Source organism: Acanthopagrus latus, chromosome 5 (genome assembly GCF_904848185.1).
Source record: "Acanthopagrus latus isolate v.2019 chromosome 5, fAcaLat1.1, whole genome shotgun sequence".
NCBI classification, from domain to species: Eukaryota; Metazoa; Chordata; class Actinopteri; order Spariformes; family Sparidae; genus Acanthopagrus; species Acanthopagrus latus.
Window position 1 is genome coordinate 17961143 of NC_051043.1, and position 23942 is coordinate 17985084.

Below are 23942 nucleotides of genomic sequence, written 5' to 3' on the forward strand. Positions count from 1 at the left end.
GATGGTAGCCCCAACTGATGACCCGTGAATGCCAGAGCAGCCACTGAGCACGACTGACTTCATCTGAATTGCGAAACTTTCGACTAAATATAAAGAATCTTTCACATTTACACGCTGGTTACATAAAAGCTAGAGAAAGAGGTAGTGTGTTAGTGTGAAACCTGATTATTAAGAGTGTGGCAAAAGATGGGGAAAATTTGAAATATGTGACGCTTGGTACACAAAAGAGGTCACAATGCTTTAAAATTTAATTAGCAATTTTCTAAAACTGCATCTTTAGTTTTAAAACCTTACTCCGCAGCAGACGGTCTTTATCAAAATGTACTTTTACATAATGTTATCAGCCTGTAATTATTTCCCTTCATACCCCCAAAAAATCTTAGTGCATATAAAAAGTGTTTGGCCTCATTCCATTTAAGGACTGGAGAGATTCTGCTAAAAACAGCAGCAATATTAACATTTCTTTACAAGAAGAATTCCTTCAAGAGGTCGATTTCCCACAACGCATTGTTGTAGTGTCTACATCCAAAAAGCGAATGTGCATCCTCGACTCCATCTCAAGCCCTTTTAGAATCTGTGGACAGAGAAAATGACATCTGTAACCGATACTCAATAAAAAAAGGGGGGGGAGGGGGTTCATATGTTTTGATCAGGTGGAAAATTGAAGTTGTAGAAGTGCAAACCTGTTCAAAATGCTCAAACGTAATTCCCTCATAGAAATCATCTGGGGCCTGAAGTGACAAAGAGACAGACCATTACTTTGCTGCAGATATTCCGCTGTGAGAATTTGTTGTAACACTTTAGTTCTGCTAACTTCCATTACCATGTGGGGCACATTTGTGCTCGCCACTTCCAACATGGCAGCATCTGCTATCGCCTTGGCAGCTTCTTGCCCGATGGCTCCGCTTTTTGACAGAAGCTCCTCTACTACCTTGGACGAGGAGAACATTGTTAGTCTTTAAACCCGCATTGGGGTTGAAACAGCATCAGTCTTCGAGCCACATGGGGCAACACTTGGCATCCGAATAACATCATTAGTAAACTACTGTATGTACAGCGTGCACGAATGTAGCTACTCAGCTGGTTTTGATTAAACAAAGCCAAAGGTTACCGGAGGATTGAATGTTGTCCAGCTCATTAACTGGTGTTTCCAAAATAACTTGAAAGCTTGCTTTAGCCTCGATTTTCATCAGAATCCATACAACCAATGAAATCAAATTCTCGATCATCTCTTCCATCTAAAATGAAAACTGAAATCCTGTTAGTAACTTAACATTTGAATCATCCCTGCTTGTTTCTTAACTGAAAAAAATAACCAAAAAACATCAAATTAAGGAAGCAGTATGCTGTTTTGTTTTGTTTTTTTTTTTACCAAGATTAAAATGCAACCTCATCAGAACACCAAGAGTTAAAGTTTAAAGGGAACTGCTCAACAAGAGTCCTTGATTTAACTGCCACAGACTGAGTCTGACTTCATACATTAAGATAACTTGTTATTGTATTTTGATTGCTTGCTAACTGCTAGCTGTCAACCCACACTTGTTTTGTCTGATTACATCTCATCCATCACTTCTCGGTCTGGGTGTGTATGGACTGCTTGATTCATCATTGTGTTGCACGGCTGTTTTGCACCCGTTTTCGTCGGGACAGCTTCAACCTAATACTTTAGAGTTTATTGACATCATGTAATTGCCAGAATAGCTCATATATATGTCATCCTGGGCAATAATAGTCAGTAAGCAAAAGTGCATGTAGCCTACACCCTTTTAATTACAGTTATTCTCAAAAGATTAAGCATAACAGCTTTTAAATGTTAACAAAAGCAGCAAACAGCTGTATGTAAATACATAGAGGAGTAATGGTATCCTGAACAGAGACTGACATCACTCTCCCTGTGTGTGCGTGTGTGTGTATGTGTGTGTACAATTAACTAAACTTTCGTGTATGCGTGTCCCCCCCCTTGATCCAGCATGGCAGCCTTGCAAGAAACTCTACATCTAATCAGTTCACTAAAACATGTTTCGAGAAACATTGGAAAGACTAGTTTGTAATGTATGGATACACCATACTTTTTTATATGGATAACTGCTTTGTCTAGGCGACTTTAAATCAGTGTTTTCTTACCTTCCTGTATTCCTCCAGAGTGATGGTGCCATCGTTGTCCGTGTCATGCATGTTGAACAGGACTGGGGAGACAGAATGGAAATTGTGGTAGTTAGTCAGATTTCTTAGGAAATTTCCATCATCAGGATCAAAGTAGAAAGGAACTCGAGAGTAGCCCAGATGAAGTTTTAATTACAGGAAAGTTACAGAAGATAAAGAGCTAAGAGCAGAATAACTTCAGGCCATGTCAGAAGAAAAAGAAAAAAAAACAACAACAATAAAAATCACTTCAAAATGTCACTACTTCCCTTACAGTGACATTTACAAGACGCAGTCCCATGACAATACTTCATGTTCAACAGTCATGTGGCACTAACAAGGAAAAATGCCGGTTTTCTTCCTCGGGCCACAACCAAAGACATTTTGACTTTACTGCAGACATCATTTCTGAACAGTCGATAGAATGCCAGATTAAATGTCAAATCGGCTCGTCTTCTTTTGTTTCATAAAGTTCCTGAGGTTAAAATAAATATATCGTCATGACAGCAGGGAGAGCTGTGTTGATTTATGGTCATTCAAGAAAAAAAAAAGGGGGGGGGGCTTGTCATGAACAGACACATTTCTACTATCAATATAGAAAAGTAAACATACTCCATTACAATTAAAATCTTGCATTCAAGATTTTACTCCTGGGGATGCAAAAGGTACTCTTCATATCAAACTTAAAGTAGTCATTCTGCGCCAACTCGTCCCCTCGAGACTGATTAGAATGCTACTGATGCACTGGTGTATGCAGTAGTAAGCAGTATTTCGCTGATGTATTTGTCTGAAGTGGAGCTAGTTTTAACTATGTTATAAAGTTAACAGATTCAGTCCAGTGGCTCCCAAGCTAGGAGTCAGGAGCATCTCCCGGCATCTTATTTTGTGCTTTTCTCTAATCTTTGCTTTTTGTGTGTAAAATAATAGATTGTATTACTCCTTTGCACCTCGAATGCTTATATTTGGGTTGAATAAAACCCTCTGAGAAGCCCAGTGGGGCAGTGGCTCTTTTTTGGAATTGCTGGCATAAATCTAAACCCTCGTTTTTTATTGTATTTTATTTTTTTCACCTTTTAGGAGGAGCTGTATTGGACAAGACAGCTAAGGAGTGACAGGAAACGCCACAAACGCTCTACCAACTGAGCTACAAGGGCTCCCCTAAACCACCCAAGTGAATATAGCTGACAAACTAATGTAATATAATGAGAAGTGATCATCAGTATGGAAAAGTGTGCGGTGGAAAAATTCAGGTGTTGTGCTTGATTAAAACTGACTACTTTTCACTGTCTGCACTACAAATCACCCTTCAGTTAAATGGTAACAGAATTCAGAAGTCTGAGTGATCCAAAACATTACCAGTAAATAGTGGCTGTTGATGTCAGCCGATTAGAGGATTAAAGAAAAAGGGTCATTGCTACAATTAGAGACACACCCCAGTTTACCACATTAGCAGATAACTAGCCATTATACATGGCTGGATTATCCAGCTTGGAGGGCAAAAAATGTGTCATCAGTCACCTAAATCTTCCCCTCCAGCTCCCTGCATTTAGCACCGTCCACTCTGCACGTTTCTATACGTAGCTTGAGTCCCCCATGTCCCCACCAACTACAGCACGACTTTATCGTACTGTGTGGGTTAGGTGAGGCAGTCCAACCTGCATGAACGAGGAACAACTTGAAACAATGTGAGCCCAACCTGTTAATAATTTAAAGGGCTTTTATGGGGCGGGAGTGAGCCGAGGATATAAATGATATCTTGGATAGAACAGTGCAAACAGTGGCTCCACAGAGTGTCAGTAAATTTGCTTTAATTTGAGCAAACACAAACTCGTTCAGGAATGTGCACAGCATCAGTTCAGCCAAAATCTGAGCTTAGTCTAGCTTAGTCTAGCTGCCCGGTTCTGACACTCATGGAGTTTGTTTAAGTTATATTGGGAAGGAGAGGAAGTCACAAATCAAACATGGCAGGTTGAGGAGAGGAAGGCACACCAAATTCAGATCGTTCACCCTGAAATGGATCAACATGTCAAACTGATTATGATAATGGTATAATAATATCTGAGGTTGAATTTGGGGCCTCAAACCAGCGGCTAGAAATTGGATGGGGTTCTACTTTGGTTTGTGAGGCTGCCATTCTGGCCATGAATCTGTACATGGTAGCTACAATGCAGTGAGACACACTTTGTGGTGACTGAAATAAGACATCACTGATTTGTCATCTGCACAGACTGGTGCACTTTTTTCTGCAATTCTGTAATTGTGTTACATGCAAAAAGGGAGACACAGGGGAGAAAGCCGGTCCTAGCCCCAAACATGACCTGCTAGTGTATCTGCTTCACTTGTATCAAATGTTGTATCAAAAAAAGAAGTGCGGTGCAGACTCACAGCGCAGCTTCTCTTTTCTCATGGCTTCCTTCTCCTCATCCGTTGTCTTCAAAGTCGGAGGGCGGAAGTGGGACATGACCATGAGGAACTGCTCGAAGCCAATCTCATCGCAGGAGCCCACCTCATCCTGATGCTGGTTCCTGAGTCACAAACAGAAGAAATCAACATTCAGGCACTGTGCATTGAAATTGAACAAAATGGGCGATTCCGATGTCTGTAAATAGACCAATTATATGAAAATGGCAGATACAAATTACATTTTGATCATCAGACTCTGTGGATGCACTCATACCCAGAAAGATCACACCAAAAGAAAACGTTCATGGATGTGTTTTTGCTTTTGGCCTGATTTAGACTCGTATGCTTGTGAAATACAGTCACATGAGTTTATCACACAGTCTATGTTGCTGTTTGTCCTCTTAAACTAGGGTCAAGTATGAGGAACTGCTGGTTTCCATGTTGTCCTTGTCAAACCTTGTGCTACGCTACACTAACCTACTGCTGGAGGCAGCGTCCTTTAATGTACTGTCGTGAGGGTGGCATCAATCCTCTCATCTAATAATTGGCACAAAAGCAACATTTCCCATGATACCGAACATTTCCTATGAATTATGTTGAACTAATACGAAAATGAATCATGATTCAACACATAAGAAAGCGAGAAATTCATTGCTACTTTTACAGCTTGTGTTATGCAGCTAATGTAGCATCACATCACCAGAGTAACTGCTGACTGCCGGCTAGCCAGGTATTCTCTTCCATGGCAGGACTGTTGCTGTCAGCCAGTTAGCTCAGTTAGCAGTGCAGCTAGCCAGACTAAAAGGGACAGTGTTGGTGTTTACACAGCTTGCTCGGGAGACATGGACTGAGGTTTCCAGGCACAGGGCTAGCTGGTTAGCATGCTACTTCAGTAGATATCTAAGCAGCACAACACAAAGACATCTTTGACATGACATGTTTTCACATTCTGCTGATGGTTTTGCTTCATTTTTGAACTTTTAAAACTCAAGTTCTTCCATATTGCACCTGTAATATTTACCAAGGAAGTAGGTTGGGATATAATGTTGCTTTGACAGACTGACCTTTTGATAATTATGAGTATTAAAAGACTTATTCTTTAAAACATCAAAGTGTTTTGAATATATTTGAAATAGTATAATTATACTGCTAATAATATCTGTTAAAAGGGCTAGTAGCCAGTGGGTGTAGAGACAGAGTTTGGTGTATTTGGACTCTACTCACCTTTTGTCGAAGAATGCATCAATAATTTGCTTTTTGATTGGATTATTGGCGAGGGCTGGTATGCGGTCCAAGTCTTCTTTACTGCAGTGCAACAAGAGAAAGTCGTTACCCATAAAACAGACACCACTGTACCGGCATGTGTTAACAATACTGAGTGTTATTTATGGGGAGTAACTCTATCTGAAGGTAAACTGTCTAACCTGCTATGTGCAACATGTGCTCCCCGTTTCTTTTTAAAATGGAAGGAACCTGTGATCTACTGCGTCGAGCATGCCACTTTGGCAGGTCCGTGTGTGTGTTTATACATGAATGACGGTGTGTGTACAGTATGTGTCAGCTCTGCGTGTGCCTGGTGCATCAACATATTGTATTTGCCCAATGTGTCTGCGTTTGCATTAGATCAGCCTGCGTGTGTCACCATATGTTGCTTGTTTGTGCCTGTGCCAGAGATACCAGATACACCCACAATTCATCACTCCGGCCACTGAGCAGGTGCTACTTCATCTTTAGTGGTGGCTGCAGAGGCTGAATGGCCTCCATGAAAACCACATGCAGCTGAGCACACATGTGCAGGCATTCATCTTGAGCATTTTACCTTATTGTCTCTTCATTTCCGCTCAGCTGCTGGAATCTTTTGTGGAGGTTTTTAATCTGCTCCAGTGAAACTGAGGAGACAACAACAACATGAAGGTATGTCAATTAATCCACACCCATCAGTAGGCCTCACACACTCCTTTGGTTGTTTTCAACATGCATTGACTCCATACTAAACAGATAATTATTTCTGAAAACATACAATCTCTCCCTCTTCTTGGTCTCTTTAAATTGTACTTCACTGAATTATGATTAAATGGTGAGACTTGTTTTTACCGAACTGATCAGGTTCAGCTCTGCCATCAGTTTAACAGCCGAGCAAACACCATTTGCACAGGTGTGATTGTCACTTTTACTCCATCTCAAAGTGCTCCTTGAATCATTAACTCACGTGTGGACTAGTGACTGCACACTGAAAGGCCCAACCGTCATCATCTGACCTGCCTGCTCCCATATCAAGATGGGTTTGGCCTTTTTCAATTGTTTCGGTCAACACTTGCGTTTATTTTGACCCTTTCTACCTTCTCCCAGGAGCTGCGAGGTGGATGTTTGCAGTAGCAGCTGTAGCTGCTGTGTGTCTGGGGAGACGGATACACAGTCTCATGCAGGAACAAGTTTGTTGGTCAGAGTGGACGTGTGACTGTTACAGTAATTGTGCAGGATCAACACATGCAAATGTAACACACAATTAACTGAAATGACATCAGACCAATCAACCAAGCAGAGAAGGAAAACAGCAATAGAATCTGTGGGCAGGTACAGGTCAGTAAATGCAATGAAACATTTCATCAGTGTTGAGAGCAAAATAATCATAAAAATCTCTGCAGGGCCCAGAGACAGGAGGGTCAAAGCCACACCTTCAGGAAACAGATAAGATAATAAAACAGGTCAAAGTCTCACCCTTCAATAAAGTTGGGCTCAATCTAAGACATAACCCTTATCCTCCTTATTCAGACTGCATGCCGCTGCATGAAGAGATCTCCCTACAGGATCCGGCCCGTCCTAAAGATAGATCTACACACTTTCGGCTGTTTGTGTTTAATTTTCTTGGTTGAACTTGTCTGTCCAGACATGGGATGAAGACAACAGATGAGCTGTGTTAAGGCACCTTGGAATCTAGTTGATGGTACTTTCTGTAAAGTAACAAGTGGGATTTCAATATAAAGGATGGATTGTTTGAGTGTTTTACAAAAAAAATGTAGACCTGGCTGCCCCATAACAGCACATAGTTTATTTTTAAGCATACAGAGTGCGCTCATTCACAAATAGTCACATAAACTAAAGCACTGCGTGTTGTTCACCGATCAAAGCAGCATTTAACTTTCCTATTATCAACTTTCGTAAAAACTACTGATCCTGGTTTGCATTTATCTAGTCATCTGCTTATTATCTCTTATTTATCACCGCCACCAGACTTTTGCGCCTTAAAACGGAGCGATTTAACGCCAACACCACCGCGCACTGGATCAGCAGCGCCATAGATTCTAGATGAAATAAAGTTCCGGTTCGATTTTTCTTCTTTTCTTACTTACATCCAGTTTTATCCGCCAGGTGCTGGTGCTCGTGGTCGGAGCGCGTCTGCGAAGCTCCCATCGCCGCTGCTGTTCGACCGGTGCGTCTGGACGCACAATCTGGTTCGACTGGCTCAACTTTTGTGCGCAGCCGAGGCTTGACGCGCTGCTGTGGGCAGGTCACTGCAACTAGTCACTTCTGCTGGTGTCCAGGAAACATGTGGCATCCTCAAGGTCCTAAAACCACACAGCCTCTGGATAAATCCGCCGATTTTATTTTTTCTTATTATTATTTTGTTGAGCCACTAAATCGCGGCGTAGTGCTTTGCAAAAAAAGAAGACGAATGATTATGGTTCAGTAAAATAAGTCAGAAAGAAGCTAGAAAAAAAAACAAAACTTGAAACCCTTTATTTTTTTGTAATTTCGCGAAAGCTCAGAGTCATGTCAGTTTCAAGTCAGTGGTCTCACAATTGTTTTGTGCCCCCCCCCACAACCTCCCAATGAACAGCTCAACAACACTGATGAGCCATGACATCCTACATGTTTCACTTGTAAATATACAGGAACAAAAACGATGATCTAGAAATGTGAAAGTTAAACTTCCATAAGTGCATGAAACTTGATTAAAAGATGGGAGATTTAATAGTCAATGTACAAAGTCTTTCTTTATAGTCTTCTGTGTGGTGCTGTAACTGCAGGTTTGGACTATACTGTATCCGGGGGGCTTGTTTGACTGGTCCTGGGTGCAGGGAGGTGTTGTCAGGGGTAATGGAGCATTCCTTGTTTTTCAGGTAAAAGGGAGATTTACAGCACCTGGACACCCATCCTGAACTTACTCTTCCACTTAACTGTGTGTTCCCCCCCACCCCAAAGGTTTACTTGTCCATTATTTTTACAAACTCAGTCCCCTGCATCCTGGATCATGGACAGCCAACTAGGCCTTATCGCTCCACAGTGAGAGCTTTGTTTTCTCAACAAATACACTGTGGTATTTAGGATGTTTAAATCCGTAGCTATCTTTGCAGCATGCTTCCAGACTTTTTGGTCTTTTCCCAGACCTTTCCAGGAAATGTTTAAAATGCCAGATCTACACAGGAACATTACTGTGGCACAAAGCCACATTTGACACTGAATCATCTGTTTCTGAAAATACTGTATACTGGAGCGGCAGCTAAGTGGATTGTGATTTAAGAATGGGTGACCAGTGATTGGTTAGCCAGAGTCAGCAGGGTGTTGGACACGGCTGCTTTGCTACATAGACATGGCTTGGTGGTTGTTTTGGTCTGTGGCAGGAGCTTGCTCCTGGGTTCCAGAGCCAGGAATCAGTCTGTGGTAAAGCTCCTGCACCGTGCCCAAGGTTTCATTCATGTCCTCTGGGTATCGTGTCTGCAGTTCTTCGTTGGCAGCATAGTGGGTGTCGGCAAACTCGGAGAAGTAGCGCCCCACCTCGGGGTGGCCGATCTCCAGGGGGGCTGAGTGGGGCTCCAGGTTCTCTGAGGAGCAACAATGGAAACGTGTGACACTCTGATCAGAGCGAATGTGCATAAACAGTTGATGTGAGGAATGAAATATGAGGCCAGTCAGACACCTCACATATTGAAATAGTCTGTTTATCAAGAATAAGTCTCATCAGTTACAGCAAAGCAAACTGAGCAGCAGATGAGAGCAGGGAGGCTGATCAACATAAATTCCCCTCAGGGTTCATAGAGAACGGAAGCTCCAGTTGAATGTCAAGGTGGTTTAGAGAACAGAGGTAACACAGACAACTTTAAAGTTGGAACACTGTGTAAGACGTAACTAAAAACAGAACTGTGTCTACTGAGCCCCTGAAGTCATATCATTTATACAATCGTGTGACAAAGTGGTGAACGTTGCCCCCACCCTTGCTTGTGAACGACTGAGCCGCGCAAGGATGCCCTTTCATACCCAATCATGATCCAATCACCTGCCATTGGTTAAACCTGTTTTTTTTTTTAGCAAACCACAACTTTCCCAGTCTTTTACTGCTCATGTCCCAACTTGTTTGAAAAGTGTTGCAGACATTAAAAAGTTACTGGACAAAAAAGGTGATACAGCACCACTGAAGTTATCACCTTGAATCAGCTTGCATGCTTTGGCTGTCAGTGTTTTTAAATAATGGACTGACATATCAACACTTCTGGATCAACAGCTACACTATGAACTTCATGTGACACAGCATTATGAAGGAGGATATTGCAAAATCTGCAAGATCATCTCTACCAGCGCCTACCGATGTGCAAGTACACATAACATTGATTTATTTTTCCAAAGTGCAGTTAGAATAGTTTAAACCACCCACATAACAGTTTGTCTCCATGAGCCGAAAAACTGAAAGCGTCAAGCTTTTATGTTGATGACTTCCATCCATCTTATGAACAAGCAGTTTCCTTTATATCCATTTTTAAATAGATAACATTCCATTTAGATCTATGCTCAATAATGTTATATGCTCTTATCTAATTTCTTCAAATGACCAGTAACACTATGTGTGCTTGCAACATTAGAATGTTAGTTCTCAGCATTTTTAGTCTGTCACTCTCAGAAATGCTTCTTGTTACGCCTTCTTGCAACAGCGAATACACATAATTGGGAATTTTTTTAGCTTCAACAAATCCAGATTTCTCTTCCGGGTTGTTTAACTTGAGTCATTAGAAGTTGCTGCCTGGCTGGTGCGATGATACGTTCCTTCCCAAGATCATTTATCACACTTACACATATTTGCTGTGATTTATTTTTCATCACACAACCTGCAAAGATTCGTTCACCATGAAAAGTTATCTCCCTCATCACCATGTGGTGTATATGATCCGTACCCTGTGCTGCGTAGCGACAGGTTCCGTCCTGTACGAGGACGTTGTAGAAAGGCTGGTTGGCCCCGTTGGACAGCTGGTGGACCCTCATGGTGGTTATCCACTCCTGACTCATGGTACACTTTGGGTCCCAGCCGTAGATCACACAGTTATAACCCGACCTGGTGGGAGAGATCACACAGGACAGATACACTGAAGTGTTAATAAGAGACGTGTTAACAGAGAAGAGGGTTGCTGTGCAACACATTAGGGCAGCTTTTCTCACCTTTTGTGTTTCATGATGAGGCCCACTGAATATCGGACCTCTAGGTGTTCGGGAGCGCTACGCTTCTTCACCTCAGGCGTAACAGGATGTTTCTTGTGCTGGATGTGCTCCAGTGTGTGCTGCACCAGGTAACCCACTGCCCCATGCTGGGAGGGGTCCAACGCCTGAATGTGCTGCAGGATGTCTAGAACCTGGGACGGAGGACAGACATTAGTGGACAATGTTGTGAGGTGAAATACTACTGGCTGAATATGAATTTATACTTTTTACAATTCTAAAATGATCTGGTTTGTGTCTCCTGACCTTTTCTGGCCAGATGCCCAGGTGGAAGTAGAGGCGAGCCTGCAGCAGCAGGTACTGCACATTATCTGGGTTGATAGTGAGGTAGAGATCCAGAGAGTCTCTCAGCAGCTGGTAGGATTTCTCATTACCCTCCCTGAAAGACACCACAGTGCACTGTATTGTAACTCAACCAGAGCATGATATTACATGTATTAATTCAATTCTAGCAACAATTGAATGGTATCAAACAATGTATCCCATTTTTAGACAACAGTCAGGTTTTAAGCTTCTCTTACCCTCTTTTGCCGATGTTCAGCAGGTTTCCCACCATCCTGAGTAGCACCTCAGTGGTGCTGATGGCACTGTAGTAATCTGCCGTCACCTGGTGGCCAATGAGGTACTCACACTCCTTGGCGGTCAGCTGCTTGCCTTTGCCAAAGGCGTCAATGTAGACGAAGTCATAGATGTCTTCACTCCTGAAGAAACAAGTTTAAATAATTTGAAAATATAAATGTATTTAACAAAGATCCATTAGAAATCGTGTCCTCATAAATCAAATGTAGCTTTTTGTTATGACCCAGCTGACATCAAAATGGGAGTGAATCAAGGATGAATAGTAGGATTTTGACTAGGGATGGAACAACAAATACTCAAGAATGACTTAGCTTGCTGACGGGCAGTCCTACAATATCTTTATGTAGTATTTGGAGTTGGGAACAAGTATCAGTTCCAAATAGGTGGATTGCAAACTAAAGAATCACAGGGAGATGATGTGACCACCTTCAAGAGGAAGGTGTCTGTTGAACTAGCGCCTCCATTTTGCAGTCCCTTTTCCGAACAGAGCTGTTTCTTTCTCGTCTAATACTATGTTTACATAAAGAAGATGTGTCCTGTCTGTGATGCAGTAAAGATATTTGTTTGTTCACAAGACGACATGCAAAGTGATTTATTGTATTATGTGTGATGGCCGAATGAAACTACTTAATACTTTGTGCTTGCAAATGTGAATGACTCTTGAATACCTCCACTTCAAGTTTATAGTGTATAGTGCTTCCAAAATCTACTAAAAACTGGTTTCTTTTCTCACTCAGATAACATGACAAATGTAAGAACTAAGGCTTCTAACAGTCATATAACGTGAGTGGTTAATTCCAGATATTAAGGTTCTTCAAGCTCAACTCTCTTTGTGGACTCATTACAGTAAGTATGTCAATGACAGCTCTACTGTACTGACAATATTATGAGGTATTTAGGAGCTATTCATTTCAAACCGCACCCTGTTGGTTTTTGGCACCAGCGCAGCAAGAAGTGATTGGGAAAGTTGACAGGCTCAAGCTGAACACCCAGCTTCCGGGCTAATGTCATGTAGAGAACAGAGAGGCTTATGGGAATGCCTGTATGGCGTAGTAGCACCTACATGAAACACAAGAAGGGCAGGTCAGTTCTGAAATTAATATGATTAAGAAATGATTGAACAGCTTGTGACATACAATACACATAATTTAACAGAGGGTCTACCTGGTGGATGTAAGAGTTGAGAGGGTTGTAGTAGTCAAACTCGTTGCCTTTGTATTGAAGCTGCTCATACAGGACTGAGTTTAGGGCGCACACCACTTGCCTCTGGAGCTCAAAGTCCTCAACCACAAGACAGTCACCTACATCGTACAAAAGAAAAGAAACTTCATAAGAAAGCTGGCAGGAAATGGGAAAATGTGGATGTTATGCAGTTGACACATTTGCCCAAATATACTGGCATTGATTTTTGTTCAGACTGTGCTGGGAATTAAAGCCCATGCCTTCAGGCTTTAAGTATCTAGGACTGATGGATTCTGGAAGGGAAAAAAACCCCAAACAAATGTTGGAGCAAGGATAAAAGGAATAATAACAAAACATGAAAATCCCACAATGTAACTTTTCTTTTGGAGTTTGGCTGGTTTTGAAAACTCACCTTGAGAGACACGCAGGCTGGGGTGAGACGAGTTCTTGATTCTAAGCATCTTCTTCACTTTCTCTGCGATCTCATCCAGCTGGGCTGATATGCTGCTCAGTGTTACATCAGCCAGTGGGTTACAATACTGGTCCACAAGTACGGCACCTAGAGGAAGAGACCAGAAGAGGGAATACATGATGAAGAGTTGAATTTTAAAATGAAAATTAAAAAAAAAACAAAAAAAAAACACAGAAAAAACTAAAATTAACCTTTTAAGCCCCAAGCCAATTTTCTAAAGTTAGGGTTAGGGTGATTCACAAAGTTCGATGTTTAGTTGTTTATTTGAGTAGTCTTCGGGCTGTGTTTGGGTCATATAAACATGTTTTGTTTTTTTTTTACACATTGTAGCCCAGTTTCTGCTGTTTAGTTTGATATAAAATATGACTATATTCTTTCCTAATTAGTGCAGTAGTGGCTCTGTGGTTGTTCTGCATGTCTTAAGGGTTAGGGTTAGGGGTTAGGGTTTAAAACCCTTTAAAGGGTTAAACAGCAGGTTTCTGTCTTGCAAAGTGGTTATACTGCTTCTATAACAACAAACACTTTAATCACAAAAACTAATCAACAAAAAGATACTGTATATACCATTTGCATATTGCTGTCTAGGCTTAACAGGACACAGAGCAACTTGAGTTGTTTCACATGAAGTCTGTATTCATGCTGGAGATCGACTGATTTTTCAGGGCCGGTACTGATGAGACTAATATTAATCAAGGTGACCAATAAAAAAAAATATATATATATATATATATATATATATATATATATATATATATATATATATATATATATATATATATATATATATATATATATATATATATATATATATATATATATATATATATATATATATATATATATATATATTTGCAGTGTGATGGGTTTTTTGTCAACATCCAAAATAACTAGTGATGGAGTGATACTAAGTAGAATTTACTCAAGCAGTGTTGAGATCAATTTTGAGGTAAATGTAATTTCGATTATTTCCATTTTCCCCTACTTCACTACATTTTAAAAAGCAAATATTGCAGTTGCTTACTCCACTACATTAATTTGCTAACTGTATTTACTGGTTACTTTGCAGAGCTTTAATTTATTTTAGCAGCAATCGGACAAACCCCCCCCCCACTACTGTCAGTGACCAGAAAACCGCTGAATATCGGATCCTTTAACCGGTGAAGCCTTAATTCATTCCTCACCCTCTAAAGCAGACTGCTGATCTGCAGGCTGCTCCAGGAAGGTCTTCAAACTCTTCAGGATGTTCTGCTGTCTCAGGAAGTAAAGGATTTTCTTTGCATAGTACTTTAAGGTCAAGCTTTTCCTAATAACAGGAGCAGAACACAAGAGAGAGAATTTAATGGTCCAACAGTGCAGCAACACTAAAGCTTTTACAATCACAGAAGCCTCAGAGAGGATTAACGAGATTAACAAACACCCGAACCCATTAATAACTGTGTGGTAGTGTGTGGCGAGCATTGAGGATTGACTGTGGGCACAGTGTTGCACTCACCTCTTGTCAGAGTTGAGTATGAAGAGGAGCTCATCTTCGCAGAAGTGCTCTGGCATCCCGAGTGACTCGATTTCTGCGAAGCTGTCCCCCAGCACCTGGCCAACGCAAGGCTGCATTACAGATCTCTTGGTTAGTGCGGAACATGGAGAGCGCACATCGTCTTGCACAAAACATACATCCACGCCAGCCATATTCTGGATTGCAAATGGATTACTTACGACTTCTGTGAAGAATCTCTTTGAGATTGATTCCACCGTCCTTCGTATTTGTATTCCAACTCTGTGGCGCGTTCTGTATTCTCTGAGCCAGTCACAGCACTCGTTCTGACGGTAAAACCTCTGCAGTCTTGGCCATCTGTTGATGAAGGCAGCAAAAAAATTATATTGCAGTCACACTTTTGGACATGCACAGAATTAGTTTAGCATCTGATTGTCTGATGTGACACGTTACTGTAGCAGTTTGTCATCCTGCTGCAGATATGGTTTTATCTTTGCACAAACAACAGCAATTAGGAGAGCATCAGCCAAGTCAGTCAGGAGGAGGGCTCAGACTTTGGCAAGAGCTGCACTCTCCTGTACTTCACAGGCGACATGCAACAACATTCAAGGTCACACCAATTCATTTTTGGCTGTTCGGGGGGTAAAATGGAGTATAACATGCAGCTTGTGAAACATTGAAACGCTTTGATTTGCATCCTTCAGAGTGGTCTGCAGAGGAGAAGCCTGCCGCTGGCCCGGCGTGATGATGAATTTGGTGCATCAGCAGAATGTCAGCGGCTGACAGCTGCCTGTGAGTCCGCAATAAACGAAACCACCTTTGAGAAGACGAATGAGCGATTTAAGGCTCCCAACAAGACAAATAAAATATAGACAGAGAGGTTAGTGGTGGCAGATAGTGCTGGAAAACCCACCAGAAGCCAGAACTCCGAAGAAATAACGCACAAAAAAAATCACAGCACCTGAGTTTGTACTGGTGTCCCCAGACCTTCCCCCTTCCATGGCAAACGTCGTGCAGCCGCTTGCAGCAGCAGGAAACGTTACAAATGTCGACATGTTTGAGGACAGGGAAGCACAGGATGTGTTCGAGCAACTCGGTCGGCAGGTCGGTCAGTCTTTTGGTCTGGGGCTCGGAAATAATCCCATTTAGACTTGGTTGCCCCTCTCCGGCTACAGACGTCGCCATCTTTACTGTTTACCCCGATTACCTCATTGCCTAGACCCCGCCCCTTTATGGCGCAGGGGGCAGAGCTGTGGGCGGGGTATATGCGGTACAGTGCATTGCGATTGGTTGTTAGGTCAAGAGGAAGAGAGAAGCTGTGCTACGTTCAGGCAACAAGAATACTGCAGGTGTTCTTTCATTCGGTGTTTTGGCAGGGAAAAAAAAAATCATAATGTGTCCTTGTCAACTACTAGATCTTTCGTCAGTGTTTTTTTTGCAACTAAGTAATCACTTATCACTCTATAAGCTGTCAGTTACATTTTCAGGCTTTAGTTTGGTCTCTAATATGTCTGAAAATGGTGAAAAATACCCGTTGCAATTTAGTTTTCTATAGGATAATCTCATCGGGATCTGATAAGACAACTAAAGGCAGCAGAGTCATGATTGAGAAGATATGATTTATTTTTTACTTTGCTTTTTTGCTTGAAAAATGAACTAAGTATCTGTCTGTTGACATTTGATTTGTTCTGACTTAACATTTTGGATTTAGTTTGCACTGGATAAAAGTGTGTGTGTGTGTGTGTGTGTGTGTGTGTGTGTGTGTGTGTGTGTGTGTGTGTGTGTGTGTGTTTGTGTGTGCGTGTGTGTGTGTGTGTGATACTGTAATAAACAAATAAATAAAATATTAGCAAGCGTTAGTTTTTATCTAGATACAGTATATACATTTCTAAAAGAAATCATGTTCCTTGCCCCAAAGAAGAGGCTCCCCTCTGTCAAAATTTCACTGCGCTCAATGTCCGGTGCAACGATACTCCAACATTCTGAATGGTACTTGAATGCAGCACCTTTTTTCCTTTTCTTTTTTTTTTTTCTCGGATGAGATAGCTAACTAATGATGTGGTTAGCAGCAGTTGCTAGCACTTCTTATCCAGAGTAGTTTAGATGCAATGACCTGAGTGTTTTAAAGTCTCCAGAGGGGCTATATTGGCTTTCGGACGCAGGGATATAAACATTTACGGATTCTACGATACAGAAAACTTTACTTTCAACGCGAGATAAGGACTTGTACTGGATAAGTAATGTTAGTTAGCTAACTTAGTTTCTATTTACGTTATCCTAGCTAACATTAGCTGGAAGGAGTGTTACACTGTAGTTATCGGCTAGATAATGCTAATTAACCATCTCTATGCTGGCTAGCGTGAAATTACAGATATACCAGTAAACACGTAGCTTGATCGTGAGAATAACATTCAAATACAATGTCAGTGACAGCTCTGTGTAAACTTTGATGGAAATTGCTTTGAACGCAACTTTCCTGGTCGAGCTTTTGGGGAGCTAGACAGTAACATGCACATCTGTGATAACTAAGTCTTGCCAAATGACTTACCTGCTGTCTACGCCATAGAGTGCAATAGACACAATGCCTTGACAGGGAATTTAATTTGTAGCGAATAACGATTTCGAATAATCGAGTAGTTAGTTTAAAAGCTATTCGCCATGGCAAGTGCCTTAGCAGCGAAAATGGGATTTAACTCACTGATGAGAAAACAAGCCAGGAACTTCAACGTCAGGATCTGCACAATGGAGTCCGACATGGAGTTCAGCTGTGAGGTGAGTATGTGAGCAGGATTTCATTCAACTTGCATCAAAGACTGTGCACATTTGCACTGGCCCTGACCAAACTTCAAATAGCTACAGTGCTGTTTTCCTAATGACTGGATTGCCAGTTTTCGATGCATGCTTTGCAATACTACATCTGCTTAACCATAACCTGTAATTACAAATGATTTCACCTGTAACGTTAGGTACAGTGTTGGTCAAGGCGTCATAGCAATGATGGTCGCTCACAAACATAAAAACAGTTTCACTTTTCGACACTAGATGGCAGCAAGGAACCACGCAGACAAGTGGGTTTATCCTACAGGAGACTTTATCTGTTGTAATTTATATCTGTTTAATGCAGAAATGGAATCATGAACATTTAAGTCAGTGGCAAACCTCACTGCAGTACATGACTTGAAATGCTGTGGGTATCCCCCTGCAGTGCAAACTTTCAAAAACACCCAGATTTATGCCCCTTTCATGTATATTTCTGGCTTTCTCACAGTCTTTTTGGTTTAGCATGTGACTCGATGATATACCAGAGGTGAAAGGCATCAAAATGACTTGCAGACACCACCTCTATATTTAAAGGGGAGGAACCCCACCAAAGTTTGCAGATGGTAATTACTCACAGAGCAGCATAATTTTAGTTGCAGGTTTCAATTTTCTGTGCAGAGATGATAATTGTATCAATTATGGGTTTTGTAAATAGCATTTAACAGGGATTGGTCATATAGACAAAATGCTCAGTAAGCCTTGCGTGGGAATTTTGGAATTCTTTTTTCTTACTAGTTGGCATTCCCGCTGCATGATGAAGCTGATATCCTACTTTCTACTAGTTTCTAATTTTTTTTTTTCCATGCCAACCTTGAATGCACTTGACAGAAGCTTGCACCCTGAGTTAGCTCAGAGGCTAGAGATGAAAGCTATCTAAATTGGATATGTGCGCCAGATATGCCTCCATCATAACCCTTAGCTGGATGAGGAAAACACGCATAGCTCCCTGCTTCTCACTAGAGACTGAGGCTATGAGGAAAATACAAGTATATGTGGATTCACTAGACACAGCATCTTATGAATGGCTGTAAATATTTAACCTGATAAAGAATTCTCTTGCTAAGGGCCAGTCAATGTATGATGGCCCTTACTGTTGATATTTTGCTTTAACAGGGTTTCTTTGTTTTTTAGATTTTTTTGGGATGCTGCCTCACTCTGTCTCAATTCAAGTAATTGTAGTAATTTAGAATTCTCTGGTTTCTCTTCTGAGAAAATCAAACACTAAAATATGTTTCAGGTCAAGTGGAAAGGAAAAGACCTTTTTGACCTGGTGTGCCGAACTCTGGGACTGAGGGAGACATGGTTTTTTGGGCTCCGGTACAACATCAAGGACACGGCGGCTTGGCTAAAGATGGAAAAGAGGGCAAGTGATTCTCATGTTATTCCGGTTTTGTAACAGTCTCTCCAATAAAGATGTAGCCAGCAATGAAATGCAAATGAATGGCGCTACCGTGCAAATGTTGATTTCTTTGCTTCATTGTTGTAGGTTCTGGACCAGGAGGTACCAAAGGAGGAGCCAATTACGCTTCATTTCCTGGCCAAGTTTTACCCTGAAAATGCTGAGGAGGAGCTAGTGCAAGATATCACACAACATCTCTTCTTCCTACAGGTAATTATATGTAATTCAAACTCAAAAGTTTTTGTTTTGTCCATTTCAAGGTAAACCAAATTGAACCTTATTCAGTATTTTAGCAATGAATGTCTTTTAGTTCTTGAGATATATACGTTCTATACAATATACCTTATTGTCTTCCTCTGTGTTTCATTTGTGCATCATGCAGTTTATAAAAGCCCACCTAGTATTTGGAACAGTAGGTGCTGGGCAGAAGAAAACATATAAAAAGTCTGCTCAGCTTATATGAATCTCACAAGCACCTGGACAGTGGGGTCACCTGACAGGTCATATGATACAAAATACAAGAAATACATTGAATTCTAGCCATAGCCAATTGATATGTACAATGTAAGAAAGTACAGTATAGAATCCACCATTGCAGCATGTCTGTTTTTACCAGATGATGTGGTTGTGGTACATTTAGATGGTTTAGATAACCTCATACATTGTTTATGAGATGTCTAGTATTTAATGTAGGTGCGTCTCTGTGCTAATTTCATGTCTGAGGAAGAGCCTGAGCCTAAAACGTCACATTTGGAGGTGATAAATGTTCATGGGAGCATTATTTAGTGTGCAGACATTATTTTTCTACTTTTGTCATTTGTGCACATGCCATGAGGGCCTAACAACAAGGTTCTTTGTACATTCACACTGACTGTCACACACTGCTTGCTGAGTTGAAATTGCTATGGCCCTACATGTAAACCAGAAATTCAACATGCCTCTGAGAAGAAGCTGTGGATTTTGCCTGGTTAGTGGGCAGACACTTTTTTTTTCAAGATCTCTCTTTCCTTGATCGTAATCTCCACAGAGGGGTGAAGGGAACCTTCTTAGAACTGTCTGTCATCATTCTGTGGTACTAGATTAATCAAAATCAATGCTTGAAAAAAACAGGTGAGTAAGAACATGATGACTGATTTTTAGGGTCTTTAAATGTAAATGTAGGATAATCCATTTCATCTAAGCACTGCAGGCATTTGACTGATGCCCTGTGTCTGCGGCTTCCACACTATTTTGATCCAGTCCCGACAGGGGGCACACGTCCACAGAGTTTCTGATGAGTTGAACCAGAAGAGCACTCTCCAATACACTTTCTGTCCATTGTCCCGGTCTTATTGTGTGCAGCCATGTGGAATCAATGCGCAACATATTACTGCTGCCCTTTCTCGCCACTTAATACTCTCCAGGGAATTCCTGCAGAGCCTGCCACACCATTCCCCTTGCAAGAGATGAGATTTGTAACTGTGCTCCCATCATCCAATGCTACCAGCCACATTTATCAATTACCAATTAGGCTTTAAGGGCTCAGTTATTGGCCCAGTTAATGACATATCCTCCATGGGATTCTTGTCCCCCCACATAGCATTCCTTCTATCATATCCAGCCCATTGTGCTGGTTCAGGCATGAGACGGTGATGCGGTTTATGTTCTTCAACATTAGTATAGAAGCACTTATCTACTTAACACATGTGAAAAAAGTCTCTCTGTGTCCCTAATCCGTTTAGAGGTGGTTGAAGCAATTTATTTATTTCAGAGGGAAACCTTGCTGAAAGAAAAAAGGGAGACTACAGATGACACATTACTGAACAGTTAAAGCGGTACACAGATACAAGGGGAGAAGAATACAAATGTGTAGTGCCTCGCATCGCCTGCCTCCTTATTACTTTGCTCTCATTAATTCCCGTAATGTCAGGAGCAGGCCTCTGTTCAGATAGTGTCACAGGCATGACAGCTGGATTAGTGCTTATCAGAAATGATCACCGACCCGGATACAAACACACACACACACTCCCCGTCACACACTTTTGTCCACTTACACAAACAGACAACACGCACGTCTCCGTCACCTCGGCCCTGCAATCTTAGCAACAACATTGTCTCATTTGTAAACCAGATTGCAGTCTTGGCCTCTTAGCGCTTGCCACGGTTTCGGGCTGACACCTCTGGCTCCATACCTTTGTTAGTTCCAAACAAGAGAAGACGGCATGACTCTGCAAATGATAAGGTTTGAAGCATTGAACCGCACACTTGTATAACTCCTTACAATCTGGTTTTGTGCTCTATACGTAGTAACGCCAGTTTGTATCTCAGTTAAGTTGACAGGTGAAGGAGCTCAGGTAGTGACACCTGGTGAGACACAGCAATTTAAACTAGCAGCCTTGTTAAAGGGGATTGTCACCCATTTTAGGAATTTCTGTTATGACTATAATCCATGACAGTTAAGTCAACACTCTTCTATGAATTGGAGACCTAACCCTTGAATCTGTGTCTCCTAACTGGAGTGAGTTCACACATAGACTCAGCTATCCTGGAATGGGTGGCACTCTCCTCTAACTGTGATTTGGAGCTTTACTTGGACATGTCTGTCATGTTATTATGGTCTGCTGACTAGCAAGCTGATACTCTTGGAGAACTTTAATGATACAATGAAATAATGTTGGCTAGGCTAGATAGTTCCTGGCTTGGTGTCTAATAGGTCCCCATGTGGCTATGATACATAAGTCACACAATATTTATTTGGCACAGTTTTCCTTGCATTGCAGACTTCTTTGATATGTGCAAGCATCACTGTACTGTGGCAGTAGTAGTTTGGAGTTTATTCACCTATTTATTGCAGATATAATACAGTTATTGTGTTGCTTCTGAAGAGTGGTACATGCACTGTGCTTTTCTGTTTGGTTCCCGTATTTGTGGAGTTAAAGCATGTTCTGCATGTCTAAAGTACGGCTGTGAGAAAGTTGTTGTAGGTTTCACCCTGTGCTGTCACCCTTCTCTCTAAGGCATCAAGTCTTTTGTCATTGTGTCTGAGTCGAGATCTGATTCAAGTCCTTGATTCAAGTCTTTAATCTCACAAAAATCATTTTTCTCCCATCATGGAAATCAATATAAAGGAGATGTATTACTCAAACTCAGTGGGAGAAAAAAAATTCCTGATGCAAACTTCATTGATGTTTATACATACAACAAACACTTAAAAGTCATAGACCATACATTACCTGCATGGCTCTTTTTTCTGTGAAAAAGATGGAATAAAGACAGCTTTGCTATTCAGATAGATATGTGCACAGCTGATCATATTTGGTAACTCCTTAGGTGAAGAAGAAGATCCTTGAGGAGGAGATTCACTGTCCACCCGAGGCCTCCGTGCTGCTGGCCTCCTACGCCGTCCACGCCAAGGTAAGTGCTCCTTTTCATAACTTAACTTTGTTTTCTCAGTTACTTTAAATGAAGATAGTAAATTCAGCTGTGTGTGTTTTTCCATGGTTCATCCTCATTTACTTTAAAATGTTCATGACCACATGGAAAAAAAGGTTTTTCTGATGAGGAGCTAACAGCTGTGAATCATTTACTAATATCGGGTGCTTTCTGTAACTGCCTTAAAGAATGCAACAGTTTTTAAAGAGACGTAGTTCAGACCCAGCAATTTTTAATTGTTTTTTGTCATCACAGCAGAAGCCGTGCGAGAAAAGATTGTTATGTCATTATTTTAACTTACTGAGGGATTGAGGGAATATGTACATCTGGAACTGTCCTCAACTGAATTAACCTCCTTCTTTCCTTGTGATTTCTTTGTGGCTGTAGATAGCTGTCTATGCAAAAAAAAAATGTGGATAAACAATTCTTTTGAGAACCTGTGGTTCATTTTGGAGACATTTTGTGAATTTCATTTGTTTGTTTATCATCTGAAAAATCTATTGCTATAGTGTGGTTCTCTCTTTTCTTCTCTCTTAGGACAATGCAGGGAGATTGCATGTTTTATCACTAGGGAGCTTGGTGGACTTATTGTTCTCTTGTCTATTTTCCAAAAGAAAAGACATAAATCATCTACAGTTGACCCTGAGCTCTACCGTCTGAGCCCTAATAGGGACCAGAAGGGCACACATCACACCTTAAATTCAGCTAGTTTTGGTATTGATTTTTAGATATACTTTACTTTTTCATGGAGTGCTTCGGAGGCCTTACGTGAAGTGTCTTTGATGTGACACACAGGGGCTCAGGATAAGTTAATATATATATGTTACTCAAGTTCATAATCTCTGGATAATGTCTGAAATAAGAAAACTGCAGGTAGAAGTGGTTGAAATTAGCTTCAGAAGAAGAAGCATCTCCTGCTCTTAGTATTGAAAGGGGCCAGTTAAGGAATGCCTCTACACACAATATCCCCTGAGGTGAATGCTAAGATAATTTGTAAAGATTTGTAGGGAAGGCCATGTATGTTGACATGAGCAAAGTAGTGGCAGAGAAGTATGAATGGGGGTCCCGCAAAAGTGACAATCTATCTTAAACCTGACCCATTCAGACTGGCTTATTCCAAGACTCTGTTTGTAACTGTCGCTTGTGCTCTATTGGTATTATTTGTTTAGTGTTTTTTTATATCAGCTTATCTATCTGTCCATCCCATTCTCCTTCATTATATCTGGCACCAACGTCTTAGATTAGACTTAGACTCAAGGACTGATTAGAATTCGCCAGTCAAAGATCACAAAACATGTGTTTAGCCATAACCCATAGTCAGTAGTCTCCACTGCTGAAAAATTTGATAGCAGCGGGCACAAATAAGCACCCGAAGTCCCCTGTTTTAAACCTGGGTGGGATGAATGAATTGCCACAAGAGGGTGGAAGAGGATATCCAAGGTGGCTTTGATTTTCCTCTTCATTCTTTTCTCTGCCACAAGCTACCAATGCCATTGCAGAGAGGATGACAAGGGTTATCCAAGATGGATTTGATTAGACCCTTCCACTTCCAAGTTAGAACT

General features: G+C 41.2%; 3 protein-coding genes and 1 long non-coding RNA gene across 4 annotated transcripts in view; 2 read left to right on the top strand and 2 right to left on the bottom strand.

Moving 5' to 3' along the window:
• Positions 1-250: 250 nt before the first annotated feature.
• tesca (tescalcin a) lies at positions 251-8054 on the bottom strand. The gene is made up of 8 exons (XM_037097099.1): positions 7896-8054; positions 6365-6434; positions 5770-5850; positions 4528-4667; positions 2125-2186; positions 824-931; positions 684-731; positions 251-574 (listed from the first exon to the last, which is right to left on the bottom strand). The coding sequence occupies exons 1-8, from the start codon at positions 7954-7956 to the stop codon at positions 482-484; spliced, it is 663 nt and encodes a 220-aa protein (XP_036952994.1). The 5' UTR covers positions 7957-8054; the 3' UTR covers positions 251-481.
• A 212-nt stretch (positions 8055-8266) lies between these two features.
• Positions 8267-15997, bottom strand: fbxo21 (F-box protein 21). The gene is made up of 12 exons (XM_037097096.1): positions 15712-15997; positions 14972-15107; positions 14754-14863; positions 14443-14564; positions 13202-13348; positions 12772-12908; positions 12530-12666; positions 11550-11729; positions 11275-11407; positions 10972-11162; positions 10710-10867; positions 8267-9368 (listed from the first exon to the last, which is right to left on the bottom strand). The coding sequence occupies exons 1-12, from the start codon at positions 15933-15935 to the stop codon at positions 9127-9129; spliced, it is 1917 nt and encodes a 638-aa protein (XP_036952991.1). The 5' UTR covers positions 15936-15997; the 3' UTR covers positions 8267-9126.
• LOC119018985 lies at positions 15114-15578 on the top strand. The gene is made up of 2 exons (XR_005074915.1): positions 15114-15360; positions 15455-15578. It is a non-coding gene; the product is annotated as an uncharacterized LOC119018985 (long non-coding RNA).
• A 782-nt stretch (positions 15998-16779) lies between the features above and the next one.
• nf2a (neurofibromin 2a (merlin)) overlaps positions 16780-23942 on the top strand; it is a 28030-nt gene continuing 20867 nt past the window's right edge. Inside the window, exons 1-4 of the mRNA XM_037097098.1 lie at positions 16780-17522; positions 18808-18933; positions 19057-19179; positions 22279-22362. Coding sequence (XP_036952993.1) covers positions 17409-17522; positions 18808-18933; positions 19057-19179; positions 22279-22362 — 447 coding nt within the window. The 5' untranslated portion in view covers positions 16780-17408. The remainder of the gene's footprint in view (positions 17523-18807; positions 18934-19056; positions 19180-22278; positions 22363-23942) is intronic.